The sequence below is a fragment of the Schistocerca gregaria genome, chromosome 5 (genome assembly GCF_023897955.1).
Source record: "Schistocerca gregaria isolate iqSchGreg1 chromosome 5, iqSchGreg1.2, whole genome shotgun sequence".
Lineage (NCBI taxonomy): Eukaryota > Metazoa > Arthropoda > Insecta > Orthoptera > Acrididae > Schistocerca > Schistocerca gregaria.
Genome location: NC_064924.1, coordinates 297100050 through 297115332, shown reverse-complemented (window position 1 = coordinate 297115332; position 15283 = coordinate 297100050). Strand labels below are relative to the sequence as shown.

General features: G+C 44.6%; 1 protein-coding gene across 1 annotated transcript in view; it reads left to right on the top strand.

Moving 5' to 3' along the window:
* Nucleotides 1-15283, top strand: part of LOC126272741 (uncharacterized) — a 453259-nt gene that overhangs the window by 393271 nt on the left and 44705 nt on the right. The window contains exon 13 of the mRNA XM_049975798.1: nt 13547-13728. Coding sequence (XP_049831755.1) covers nt 13547-13728 — 182 coding nt within the window. The remainder of the gene's footprint in view (nt 1-13546; nt 13729-15283) is intronic.

The following is a 15283-nucleotide window of genomic DNA, read 5'->3' as shown; positions in this document are numbered from 1 at the left end:
TCATACATTACATCAATTTCTTCGTCATCTGCAGAGCTAGTTGGGATATAAACTTGTACTATTGTAGTAGACGTGGGTTTTGTGTCTATCTTCGCCACAATAATACGTTCACTATGCTGTTTGTAGTAGTTTACCAGTACTCCCATTTTTTATTCATTATTAAACCTACTCCTGCATTACCCCTATTTGATTGCTCCACTATGGTCCCCCACCCCCACCCCGATATTTACGTAATAAAAAAAGTTTTGTAAACAATGTTCTCGTGTCTATCACGGTAGAGTTATTTGTGAAGAATTTGGATAAAGTAGTTTTGGCTACTGGGCAGTTCACTGAACCGCTCTGAAGAGACTGCAGCAGTTCTGTTGAAACGCCGGTGGTTTAGTTGTTTTACAAGACGCGGCCAATACCCAAAATTTTTTTATCCAAAATAACATCAGCCATGGAAGCTTAAGAACTGATATTTGTAAAGATGCTACCCAACTTTCCCTGCCATAATCTGTGATTCTGTTCCTATGTCGCCACTATTTGTGTAACTTCTTACGCGGTTCGGATTATTGCTCGCTGTTGTCTTGGCGGCCTCTGCATGTTTCATATGATCACGACGATGTTACGTCTTTGGTGTGTCTATGTAACTTTTTGTTGTCCTTTCTCTCCAAACTTTCTTATACCCAAAGACATTCTGCATGTCATAACACAGCGTGGTCGACAGTTGCTTGGAGCATATCCAATTACATGAAAGCGATACGTCATCGTACGCTATTCCTTCACATATCCACACAACCACCGTCTAATGGGTTTAGGTCGGGGGATCTGGAAGGTCACTCGTTTTGAAACTACGTGGAGATGAGTTGTTACTTAAGACTTCTCGAAGCAAATCTTTCACCTGGGAAGATCTATAACATGGAGGTCCTTATAAGGTGCAGTTGACACTGTACACGCAACAGAGCAACGAGGTGTCATCTCCTCGAAGAAAAATTAACTGAGAATAGAGGAGCTTACGAAACCACACCAGAGTAACATATGATGAATGTGTCGGATGGTCCTTAAAACACGTGGCGGAGTAGAGCCCCGTACGCGACGGTTCTGTGCATTCATGTTGCCGTTCAGAGTAAAATATACCTCATCCCCAAATAATAGTGTATGGCCACACGTCAGCTATTTGCTTGAGTGTCAACAAACTCAAGTGTTGTAGCATCTCTTAGGATTTCATGAGTGCACATTCTGTATCGTGCAGGTATACCAATATGAATGCGATACAACTCGAGCACTACCTGCAGAATTTGAGGCATATGCTGCACATTCGGCTATAGATGCAGCAATTTCAACAACTGCCATGAAGAATGAGTTACCTCCCACTCCCTGCTGAACCACGTAATTCAACTGTTTCTCAGATATCTTGATCGTATGCTTCAGTTGATTGATTTACAAGTGGCCTCTTCACAGCTGTTTCTGTCGGCGATATTTCCAAAATGCAGTGCTACTGTTGCTGCCGTTCTGGTAAAACAACGTTACCAGAAGAGCACGGTGTTTCTTCTCGATGGGACTGCGATTCCTACGGAAAATTTCGACCTTCCTGACGCTTTCTACCAGCTTCTCATCATCAGGTATCGCCAAGCGTCGAACAGCATACTGACGCCATGACAGTAAAAATTTCACATTCTGACTGCTTCAGCGCCACATTTCACCTGGTAACAGAAAGTGGAACGTTTTGTTTTCAGCATACTGTGAGAGAACACCGATTAATCAACATACCTGGGACAATTAACCATCCAGTGATGTGCACAGCACGTGCTGCGTCCTCGAAACAACGTCAGTTTAATTATAACTACTCTGTATACCCAATATCATAATATTTTGCCTGCTGAGGAATGGACAACAAATAGGAAAATTTCAAGTGTGCCATTTCACAGTTTGGAATTCAAATGCTATATATATATATATATATATATATATATATATATATATATATATATATATATATATATATATATATATATATATAATATATATATATATATATATATATGTTCTTAATTTTTTTAGAGTCGTTGCTATTTTTCACTGGACATTTAGGCTCTACATGCTTTACGTTATACAGCAGTGTCTCTTGAAAACTTCCACTCTTCGACCAACTTTATGTCGTCTTCCTATATAATAAAATTAAGGGATAAACTATAAACTTTTAAGTTATCTTTTGTTGCTGAAAGTCGCAAGCGCCACCTTTGACCTGTAACATATTCAGCCGTTGCGATGTGGAAGGAAACCATATGAAGAACTTTCTGGAACAGTGAAGAAAAAAAAATGGTTCAAATTGTTCTGAGCACTATGGGACTTGGCTACTGTGTTCATTAGTCCCCTAGAACGTAGAACTACTTAAACCTAACTAACCTAAGGACATCACGCACATCCATGACCGAGGCAGGATTCGAACCTGCGACCGTAGCAGTCGCACGGTTCCGGACTGCGCGCCTAGAACCGCGAGACCACCGCGGCCGGCTAGTGAAGAAAAAATGAAATAAAAATGACAGAATGGTGAACCAATCCGATTACATAAAATGTAGCCCTACTAGATCAAGTGAACCCGCAGCTAAACCATCATTTGTATTGGTTCAAAGTGTCAAGGTGTAATAATGTAGGAAGATGATACCATATATATCCTATTTGTAAAATACAGCTGCATGCATTCTCTGTGTGTTCACTCTCTCCCATAAAATAAATATGCAGAATATATCATAACACTTGTTGCATGTGGTACCCTGAGTTGAACTCACATACAGTACCCGCAAATTTGTCAGGAGTTCATGAGGTGATCGGTGAAGAGAAGCCAGCCGGCAACGGCAGTCACATTTCTTAGCTTTATCTTGTGGTTTTTACCTGGCTGGTTCGCTGAAGGTTTCATTGAACTCAGATAATCCCAACGCAGTGGAAGATCTACAGTAGATTAATGAAAACACTGTCGGTGTCATCCATCAGGAAGAGATCCTACGCTTGCCTCGCGGTTTGATAAATCGCCCACAGAGCTGCATCGATTCGACAGTGGCCACTTATGGCATCTTCTGTAAAGAGCATAATCCTGTTTGCTGTGTAGGGTAATTTATTTTGTGTGAAGCTTGTAAACCTTTTTCCGAGGAAGTCTATTATGGATGCCTTCTGCGTCTTTGCCATCATAGTAATATTAACATGTTCTGTGGAGAGTAAGACTATAAGATTATGACACTTTCCTTTTTGTGAACAACATCATTACCGCCTTGGAGAAACCGAATCTCTTTGTTCCTGGGGGCATTCGTGGTAGGCAGCGTCATGTGAGATGTCTGACTTGAAGCAGAAGCGTTTCAGGAATTCGCTAACGAGCCATCAAACAGCTCCCATGGCAATGGCCTTTCTGCGAGCACCATAAGTAGGGTAGCTTAACGACATTAATAAGAAACAAAATGCGGCAAAGATATTGTTTGCAAATACAGACTTTCTTTCTTATCATTTCTGTATTTCGAGCAGCGAAATTGCTAATCGTGACATTTTACAGGACAGAATCTTTTTTTGATCTCTGCATGCTATTAGTTCACAGCACGGATCTTAGCAAAAGCTATTGTATATTAGCTAAGAGGATGGAATCGACGTCGGAAAGTCTGTGGCACTAATTCCGTCCGCCCATGCAGAATTAGGATTTCTGCTATTTTCCTCAACCATTTGGAGAAAATACCGAGAAGTTTCTTTCGAAAATGATTAAACCTCTTTCCCTTTCCCAGTCTTACCTAATGCGAGCTTGTGCTACGTCTTTCATTACCTAGTCCTCCAAAAGACGTTAACAACGAACCGTTCTTTCCCGACCGATATTCAAAATTGAGAACGGTCTGATGGAGCCAAACCTTGAAAATATTTAAAGAAGACTGCTGTACTCATTTCATGTATTTTAGCTTTCCGAAAAAATTTCCACCCTGCCTCATGTTAATCAGTCTGTAGCAAGTAGTCTATGAAAGCAAAGAGAAATTTGGAAAAGTGATTACGGTTCACAAAGACGTAATAATGACTTAGAGATTGCCCGGAGGTGTTCTAACTATATCGGTGACGGAAAAACGGCTAAGAAGATTACTTGAACAGAAGGTACAGGCGAGACATAACATCGACAAAAGAAAAGGAAGGGCGAATGAGTCAATTTGAGCTACATGTGACGATGCTAATGAAACGGCGCGCTGAAAATAACTGATGAATTCTGTTTCTTTTCCATAAAAGTAACTCATGATGGCTATGGATGACATAAAATTTGGACTGGTTGCATCTAGAAATCTGTTCGTGAAAATATAGCAATATCGAATATAAACTGTTAGAATTTACTTTCCAAAACTCAATGTTTGCCGTGTACCTATATACAAGTGAAACTTGGATGGTAATCAGAACGGACAAGAGGAGAATGCAAAGTTTTTTTAAAAAAATTCCACCGGTAAATGATGAGGTTTAATTGGGTGGATCGAGTAACTAATAAACTGGTACTGTATCGAATTGAAAAGGAAAGAGGTTTGTGGCACAATTTGATTAAAACACTGACAATACATTGATCCTTTACCATGTGTCACATCGAGTTATTCACTATGATAATTGAGACACACTTGGGGGTTAAAAGTGAGGAGTTAGATGACGGTCTGAGCTCTGTAATCAGGTATACATCGATGTCAGTCGCAGTAACCACGTAGGGGTGATGGAACTAGCGTAGTGTGAACTAACGTTCGTAGCTGCATCTTCTGACCGAGCAGTAACACCCAACGTGACAGTATTTAGCTTCTGTAAGAGATCATGCGTGAGAGATAATGAGTCTATAGTTGTTAAGCTCTTTTACTGAAGACATCTTCGGTGTGATTCGTTACTTTATTTCACAGTGGATCCCTGCAGGTGTAACTGAACAAACGTAGCAAGATATATTAAGATGCGGATTGTTCTTGGAATTCGAGCGAAAGAGTCCGTTTCTACTTGTTGTCGTACACTAGCGTTACCATCCCACGATGAAAGACTAGTGCACTTCTTCTTCAGTAGCGAACGTCAAAATACCACAACGCCTTCCTCTCTTTGATTTAAACTGTCGTCGCTTTCAACAGCCTTAATGCCCTTCGTATGTCTAGGTACGAATAGACAACGATTTGATGTGGTTTTAAATTGCTTCTCCAAAGAACTCTGGACAATTTAGTGAAACGGATAGGTAAAGTGCAGCGGAGCACTCTTTGCGACGAGTAAAGTACAGACTCAATTCGACAGAAGCCACGTCCTGTACATACGAAGTAGCAATACATTTTGCCGAAAACTATCGTAATTTCAAGCTGAAAGGGGTACGGGCTATGTTAAATGCTATCTGGATTCGTGGGCAGAAAAAGAAATGCAACAGTGTTCCACCGTGGGATGACAGCGGTAGTGCACTTCAGTAACCGAAAACAGCCAACTTCTCTGAAACTCCAAAAATTAGTGACATCCCACTCTGGTGAGGATGTACCTCACCACGAAGTTTGAGTGAAGTCAGAAACATTATGGGAATAATAAAACGAAGCCACAAACTGACACAGATTCAAGCCCCTTCTCAAGTCATTCGCAAAGAAGACGAAATGTTCGGCTTAACCTGGACAAAACTAATGGGTCTGGAGATTTTAATAACAGTAACACTGCTGGCCATGAAAGCTTACATTTTTCGATTACCACGAGAGAGTAAAATGACAGCAATAACTTTATGTATGAAACTCTATACGCAGAGTTTTTTGGAACACAGCCGTCTTGAACTGATGAGTAGAAACATCATGACCACTTGCTTAATTCCGTTGCTCCACCTTTGGAACCCAATGCAGCAGCGCAGCGATTACGCATGGCAGGGACACGATGATTCCCTAACAGGTCTCCGGATGTCTCCAATATCAGATATCTGCACACAGGTTCTGCAGTTCCCGTTAATTACGAGCTGTGAATTTAATAACGCGGAGCTTCCCAGATGTGTTCCATCAGGCAAATTCCGTGGCTACGATATCAAAATTTTTTTTTTCACTTTTATGCTCCTCGAATCACTTCGGCACACCTGTTGATTTGTGACGCAGACGTTTGTCGTAGTGGAAGAGGTCATCGCCGTCGGTGAAGATGTCAGTTATGAAGGTTGCAGGTGGTTCGCAGTAATGTTCACTAGTTCAGAACTGTCATTATGCCTTCGAATACTACCACTGGCTCCATGGAAGCCCAGTTGAATATCCGCCATAACATAATACTGACTCCACCGACGTGGGTACGTGGCGTGGTACATGTTTTGAATAGTCATTCGTATGGATGGTGACGTGGTGTATTAAAGAACATTTCTCATTAAACCAAGCGCACATTGTATTGTTCCACCATCCTAGCTCAATGATCCCGTGCCCGATGGGGCTGTAACTGATGGGGCTGTTGGGTTAACATTGAAAGGTAATTATCGTGTGTTGGGGAAGCGCTTCGCTAACAACGTGAGCTGAACGGTGTGCTTAGAAACACATGTCCTTGGACCAACATTGTAATATTCCTACAGACCTATCAGGGAACGGTGCCTCTTCAGCTTTCCTGAGCGGCCAAACTTCTGAACTCTACGTCATGAGATGAGGCGTTACTGTCACCTACTTGTGGAATCGCGGCTTGTCAAGCACTTTTCTTATACTTTCGCGAGAGAACCATGAGAACAGAGGACCAGCTTCAAAATTTCTTTGCCTCTCATTGTGAGGCGCCATGCCACAACAATCTGCCCTCTGTCGATGTCGCGTAAGACAGTTGATTTCCCCAGTTGTGGCCCATATCGTCTCAAGAATGATTCTACATTCGTATCACCCATTCTTTCTCCTAGCGATTATTCTCCTGTCTCAGAGTAGCACTTGCAACCAACGTTCTAAATTATTTGATGGATGTATTCCAGTCTCTGTGTTCCTCTACAGTTTTTGCCCTCTACAGCTCCCTCAAGTACCATGGAAGTAATTCCCTCGTGTCTTAACATATTTCCTATCATCCTGTCCCTTCTGGTTATCAGTCCCTTCTGGTTTCCCCTCCGATTCTGCTCTGTACGTCCTCGTTCCTTACCTTATCAGTCCACCTAATTTTCAAAATTCGTCTGTATCACCACGTCTCAAATACTTCGATTCTCTTATGTTCCGGTTTTCCCACAGCCCGTGTTTCACTGCCATACAATGCTGCACTCCACACGTACATTGTCAGAAACAACTTCTTCAAATTAAGGCCGATATTTGATATTAGTAGACTTCCCTTGGCCATAGCTAGTCTGCTTCTGGTGTCCTTCTTGCTCTGTCGGTCATTGGTTATTTTACTGCCTAGGTAGCAGAATTCTTTAACTTCATCTACTTCATGACCATCAATCCTGATGTTAAGTTTCTCGCTGTTCTCATTTCTACTACTTCTCATTACCTTCGGCTATGTTTGATTTACTCTCAACCCATACTCTGTACCCATTAGAGTGTTCATTTCGTTCAATAGGTCATGTAATTCTTCCTCACTTTCATACAGAATAACAATGTCATCAGAGAAGTATCGTTGATATACTTGCACCTCGAACATTAGTTCTACTCATGAGCCATTCTTTTATTTCCACTATTGCTCCCTCGATGTACAGATTGAACAGTAGGTTCGAAAGGCTGCAGCCGTGCCTTACACCCTTTTTAATACTTGCACTTCGTTCTTGGCCGCCCACTCTTATTATCCTCTCTTGGCTGTTGTACATATTATACACTCCTGGAAATTGAAATAAGAACACCGTGAATTCATTGTCCTAGGAAGGGGAAACTTTATTGACACATTCCTGGGGTCAGATACATCACATGATCACACTGACAGAACCACAGGCACATAGACACAGGCAACAGAGCATGCATAATGTCGGCACTAGTACAGTGCATATCCACCTTTCGCAGCAATGCAGGCTGCTATTCTCCCATAGAGACGATCGTAGAGATGCTGGATGTAATCCTGTGGAACGGCTTGCCATGCCATTTCCACCTGGCGCCTCAGTTGGACCAGCGTTCGTGCTGGACGTGCAGACCGCGTGAGACGACGCTTCATCCAGTCCCAAACATGCTCAATGGGGGACAGATCCGGAGATCTTGCTGGCCAGGGTAGTAGACTTACACCTTCTAGAGCACGTTGGGTGGCACGGGATACTTGTGGACGTGCATTGTCCTGTAGGAACAGCAAGTTCCCTTGCCGGTCTAGGAATGGTAGAACGATGGGTTCGATGACGGCTTGGATGTACCGTGCACTATTCAGTGTCCCCTCGACGATCACCAGAGGTGCACGGCCAGTGTAGGAGATCGCTCCCCACACCATGACGCCGGGTGTTGGCCCTGTGTGCCTCGGTCGTATGCAGTCCTGATTGTGGCGCTCACCTGCACAGCGCCAAACACGCATACGAGCATCATTGGCACCAAGGCAGAAGCGACTCTCATCGCTGAAGACGACACGTCTCCAGTCGTCCCTCCATTCACGCTTGTCGCGACACCACTGGAGGCGGGCTGCACGATGTTGGGGCGTGAGCGGAAGACGGCCTAACGGTGTGCGGGACCGTAGCCCAGCTTCATGGAGACGGTTGCGAATGGTCCTTGCTGATACCCCAGGAGCAACAGTGTCCCTAATTTGCTGGGAAGTGGCGGTGTGGTCCCCTACGGCACTGCGTAGGATCCTACGGTCTTGGCGTGCATCCGTGCGTCGCTGCGGTCCGGTCCCAGGTCGACGGGCTCGTGCACCTTCCGCCGACCACTGGCGACAACATCGATGTACTGTGGAGACCTCACGCCCCACCCGTTGAGCAATTCGGCGGTACGTCCACACGGCCTCCCACATGCCCACTATACGCCCTCGCTCAAAGTCCGTCAACTGCACATACGGTTCACGTCCACGCTGTCGCGGCATGCTACCAGTGTTAAAGACTGCGATGGAGCTCCGTATGCCACGGCAAACTGGCTGACACTGACGGCGGCGGTGCACAAGTGCTGCGCAGGTAGCGCCATTCGACGGCCAACACCGCGGTTCCTGGTGTGTCCCCTGTGCCGTTCGTGTGATCATTGCTTGTACAGCCCTCTCGCAGTGTCCGGAGCAAGTATGGTGGGTCTGACGCAACGGTGTCAATGTGTTCTTTTTTCCATTTCCAGGAGTGTATATGACCCGTCTCTCCCTAGAGCTTACGCCACTTTTTCAGAATTTAGAACATCTTTCACCATTTTATATTGTCGAACGTTTTTTCCAAGTAGAAAAATCCTATGAACGTGTCTTGATTTTCTTTAGCCTTGCTTCCAATATTAACCACAACATCAGAATTACCTCCCTCGTGCCTTTACATTTCCCAAAGCCAAACTGATCATCACCTAGCGCACCCTCAATTTTCTGTTCCACTCTTCTGTATATTATTCATGCAAGCAACTTGGCTGATGAGCTGTTAAGCAGATTGTGCAACAATTTTCGCACTTGTCAGCTCTTGCTGTCTTCGGAATTGTGTGGATGATACTTTTCCGAAAGTCAGATGTCATGTCGCCAGACTCATACATTCTACACACCAACGTGAATAGGCGTTTTGTTGCCACTTCCCTCAAAGATTTTAAAAATTCTGATGGAATGTTATCTGTTTCTTCTGCCATATTTGATTTTAAGTCCTCCAAAGCTCTTTTAAATTCTGATTCCAATACTGGGTCACCTATTTCTTCTAAATCGCATCCTATTTCTTCATTTATCGCATCAGACAAATTTTCCCCATCATAGAAGCTTTCAATGTATTCTTCCTACGCATCTGCTCTCCCCTCTGCATTTAGGAGTGGAATTCCCGTTGAACTCCTAATGTTAGCATCCTTGCTTTTAATGTCACCGAAGGTTGTTTTGAGTTTCCTGTATGCTGAGTCTGACTTTCCGACAATCATTTCTTTTACGATGTCTTCACATTTTTCCTATAGCCATTTCTTCTTAGCTTCCCAGCACTTCGTATTTTTTTCTTTCCTCAGCTACTTTTGTTTCCGTATCCCTCAGTTTCCCGGAAAATATTTGTACTCCCTACTTTCATCGTTCAATTGAAGTATTTTTTTGTTAGACAAGGTTTCTTCGCAGTTACCTTGTTTGTACCTATGTTTTCCTTCCCAACTCCTGTGTGGTCCTTTTTAGAGATGTCTATTCCTCTTCAACTGTACTGCCTTCTCAGCTATTCCTTACTATTGTATGTATAGCCTTAGAGATCTTGAAGCGTATCACGTCATTCCTTAGTACTACTGCATCCCACATCTTTGCGTATTGATTCTTCCTGACTAATTTGTTAAACTTCAGCCTTCTCTTCATCACTACTATATTGACATCTGAGTCTATATCTGGTCGTGGGTACATCTTTCAATCCAGTATCTGATTTCGGAATCTCTGTCTGACTATGATGTAGTTTAAGTGACATCTTCCCGTACCACCTGCCCTTTTCCAAGTACACCTCCTCCTCATGTGATTCATGAACAGGGTATTCGCTATTACTGGCTGAAACTTGTTACAGAACTCAATTAATCTTTCTCCTCCCTGATTCCTTGTCTCAAGCCCATATTCTCGCTGTAACCTTTTCTTCTACTCCTTCCCCTGCAACTGCAATCTATTCCCCCTTTACACACTGTATTACTCTTTCAATATGCTCATACACTTTCTCTCTCTCTTCATCTTCAACTTGCGACGTCGGCATGTATACCTGAACTATCGTTATCGGCGTTGGTTTACTGTCGTTTCTGATAAGAACAACCCTGTCACTGAACTGTTGACAGTAACACACTCTCTGCACAACCATCCTATTCATGGCGAATCCTATTCCCGTTATGCCATTTCCTACTGCAGTTGATATTACCCTATACTCATGTGACCATAAATCCATGTCTTCTTTCAACTTGAATTCACTGACCACTACTGTGTCTATATTGAGCCTGTGCATTTCCCTTTTGAGATTTTATAGTTTCCCTACCACGTTCAGGCTCCTGACTTTCCACCCCCGACTCGTAGAACGTTGAATAATTAGTACCAATAGTCGCTGATAGGTTTATTTCTAGGCAACCATTCGTCGCAGAATGTTATCCTTTCGTTGACTATTCAATCTTTGTCTCAGGCTAATCTCCCCCTTGGCAGCCCCTTCCCGGAGATCCGAATGGGGGACTATTCCGATGTTTTTGGCCAATGGAGAGATCATCATGACTCTTCTTCAATTACACGCCACATGTTCTGTGGATACACATTAGGCGTCTTTAATGCAGTGGTTTCCTTTGCCTTCTGCATCCTCATGCTGTTGATCATTGCTGGTTCTTCTGCCTTTAGGGACAGTTTCCCACCCCTGGGGCAAGAGAGTGCCCTGAAACTCTGTCCGCTCCTCTGCCCTCTTCGACAAGGCCATAGGCAGAATGGGGTTCATTTCTTATGCCGTAAGTCTCGGTCGCGAATGCTAATGGTTAATCAAAATTAAAGCAGCGGTGCGATTTTTTTTTTAAATTTTCGTCGTTGCAGATCGTTGTGTTTTTTCGTTCGGACGTCACATGGCATTCTGTTGATCCTTCCCCTCAGTTTCTTTTATTACAGAGGCTAAACAGCTCTCTGGCAGAAGACGCTGAGCTACCGTGCCGGCGCATTCGAACCCGGAACCGAAGACGTTACGCTTGCGTCTTCTGTGAGCGGTCATACTTGTTGGGTTGTCAAAGTACAATCTTTTATTACTTTCGTTTGTGACAGGATGCAAGGATGCCATTCCTGAGGCCGCAGTCGTAAGAGAAAGAAGTGACGTGCGCCGTTTGTCTGTAAAACGTGCGAATTTAGTTCTGGGTGTGATGGTATTTTAACTGTTCGTGTATTGTGCTCTGCTAGGGGGAATTTAGGAAATAGTCAAGCATTTCCTAAACGAGTGTTGGAAACTGCCTAAAAACCAGTGGCAGGCGGGTGTATCATGCCGCAGACGTTATTCCGTCGCACGGTTTCGGTCAGTGTATGGCTCACCTTCCCAAGACCGTGCCCTGCACGTTACGTTATATTTGTAAAAAAAGTTGAACTTTGTTAGTGAACTGAAATAGAATGAATGGCAATATTGCAACTACACTCCTGGAAATGGAAAAAAGAACACATTGACACCGCTGTGTCAGACCCACCATACTTGCTCCGGACACTGCGAGAGGGCTGTACAAGCAATGATCACACGCACGGCACAGCGGACACACCAGGAACCGCGGTGTTGGCCGTCGAATGGCGCTAGCTGCGCAGCATTTGTGCACCGCCACCGTCAGTGTCAGCCAGTTTGCCGTGGCATACGGAGCTCCATCGCAGTCTTTAACACTGGTAGCATGCCGCGACAGCGTGGACGTGAACCGTATGTGCAGTTGACGGACTTCGAGCGAGGGTGTATAGTGGGCATGCGGGAGGCCGGGTGGACGTACCGCCGAATTGCTCAACGCGTGGGGCGTGAGGTCTCCACAGTACATCGATGTTGTCGCCAGTGGTCGGCGGAAGTTGCACGTGCCCGACGACCTGGGACTGGACCGCAGCGACGCACGGATGCCCGCCAAGACCGTAGGATCCTACGCAGTGCCTTAGGGGACCACACCGTCACTTCCCAGCATATTAGGGACACTGTTGCTCCTGGGGTATCTGCGAAGACCATTCGCAACCGTCTCCATGAAGCTGGGCTACGGTCCCGCACACCGTTAGGCTGCCTTCCGCTCACGCCCCAACATCGTGCAGCCCGCCTCCAGTGGTGTCGCGACAGACGTGAATGGAGGGACGAATGGCACACAGGGCCAACACCCGGCATCATGGTGTGGGGAGCGATCTCCTACACTGGCCGTACACCTCTGGTGATCGTCGAGGGGACACTGAACAGTGCACGGTACATCCAAACCGTCATCGAACCCATCGTTCTACCATTCCTAGACCGGCAAGGGAACTTGCTGTTATAACAGGACAATGCACGTCCGCATGTATCCCGTGCCACCCAACGTGCTCTAGAAGGTGTAAGTCAACTACCCTGGCCAGCAAGATCTCCGGATCTGTCCCCCATTGAGCATGTTTGGGACTGGATGAAGCGTCGTCTCACGTGGTCTGCACGTCCAGCACGAACGCTGGTCCAACTGAGGCGCCAGGTGGAAATGGCATGGCAAGCCGTTCCACATGACTACATCCAGCATCTCTTCGATCGTCTCCATGGGAGAATAGCAGCCTGCATTGCTGCGAAAGATGGATATACACTGTACTAGTGCCGACATTGTGCATGCTCTGTTGCCTGTGTCTATGTGGCTGTGGTTCTGTCAGTGTGATCATGTGATGTATCTGACTCCAGGAATGTGTCAATAAAGTTTCCCCTTCCTAGGACAATGAATTCACGGTGTTCTTATTTCAATTTCCAGGAGTGTATATTGATACCTAGAGCAGGTATTCCCCCTTTCGTCTGCTCCGCTTCCTTACTATCCTTATCGCCTCGTGTGTCAGCAACGCCATGCGGCATTCAGATTCTGCTTACTGCTGGCAATAGCGTATAATCTCTGATGTATCTCTACAAATGCCTGCTTGATGTGTGCAGAGCACGTGGAAGGCACGCTACAGCCGGACTCGCTGTGCGACGTGGCGTACTACGGGCTGAGCAGCAGCCGAGAGGGCACCGTCACCAACCCGGGCAGCCAGCAGATCTTCTGGAACATCGAGGGCGCCCTCCGCTGCTCCCAGAGGTTCGTGCCGGCCGCCAACCAGAGCGTCACACTCACGGTGAGTCGAATTCCTGGACTGTATCACTCAACAAATACGCAGTTTTCCTAAGTATCTGTAACAAAAGTTACAGCCTGAATACATTACACTTGTGTATCAGTCATGCGACAACCATGAGCAGCGTTGCATTCATTTAATATAAACAACCCGACACCGACTTGCGCAGCTCTTAAACGAATCCTGTTGAACATCTACACGAATGTTATGAATGTGTAGTTCCATATCGTTGGTTTCTTTAACTTCCATATAACGGGTGATCAAAAAGTCAGTATAAATTTGAAAACTTAATAAACCACGTAATAATGTAGATAGAAAGGTAAAAATGGACACACATGCTTTGAATGTCATGGGGATTTACTAGAACCAAAGAAAAAAGAATTGCTAGATGCGTGAAAGATCTCTTGCGCGCGTCGTTTTTTAATGATCGTGTACTCAGCCGCCACTTTCGTCATGCTTGGCCTCCCAGGTCCTCAGACCTCAGTCCGTGCGATTATTGACTTTCGGGTTACCTGAAGTCGCAAGTGTATTGTGATCGACCGACACCTCTAGGGATGCTGAAAGACAACATCCGACGCCAATGCCTCACCATATCTCCGGATATGCTTTACAGTGCTGTTCACAACATTATTTCTCGACTACAGCTGTTGTTGAGGAATGATGGTGGACATATTTAGCATTTCCTGTAAAGAGCATTATCTGTTCTTTGTCTTACTTTGTTATGCTAATTATTACTATTCTGATCAGATGAAGCGCCATCTGTCAGCCATTTTTTGAACTTTTGTATTTTCTTTCTTCTAATAAAACCCCATGTCATTCCAAGCATGTGTGTCAATTTTTCCATCTACATTGTTCCGTGATTTATTCAGTTTTCAAATTTATATTGACTTTTTGATCACCCAGTATATAGAAACAATGTGACGTCCAGGACTGTTAGTTAATGTCGAGAAACGGAGCAGTTCATTGCTAAACAGTTTCTTGTATAATGGGTTTAGTACACTTACGGGTGCTAAATTTGATTGAAACTCGTCGGCTGTCGGCCAGTAATAACCAAATACAACGGAAATACGTATTAGACTGACTGAGCTTAAGACTGATTCGCCTCAGTGGCTTACAGAACCCACCGGTTCTAGGCCGCAAAAGACAAAGTGTGTACTAGCCCACAGATGTCTCCTACTTTACATTAACGGGTCGACCTGAAAGATAAAAATGAAATAAAGAAGTCAGAGTCAAAGGAGAATTAACAGCAAATAAACAACAAGTATAGCCAGTATCAAAACATTGATATCAGTGACTAATAAGCCTAAACAAAATTAAACTTTTTTTCATGATTTATGTGACAGGTTGTTCACGAATTATGGCCCAAGAACCTTGATACACGAACATATCTGTACAGTAGGTCGACCTTTGTGCTAATGGCGGTCAACGGCCGAAGTACACTATGCGCCAAAACTATGAGTCGGTTTTCATGTGACTACCCCATTCCACTTTATTATGTTAGTGGATGAAGCTGCTGGTTGCGTAGGCTATTGCTACACTCTTCATTCTCATATGCCGA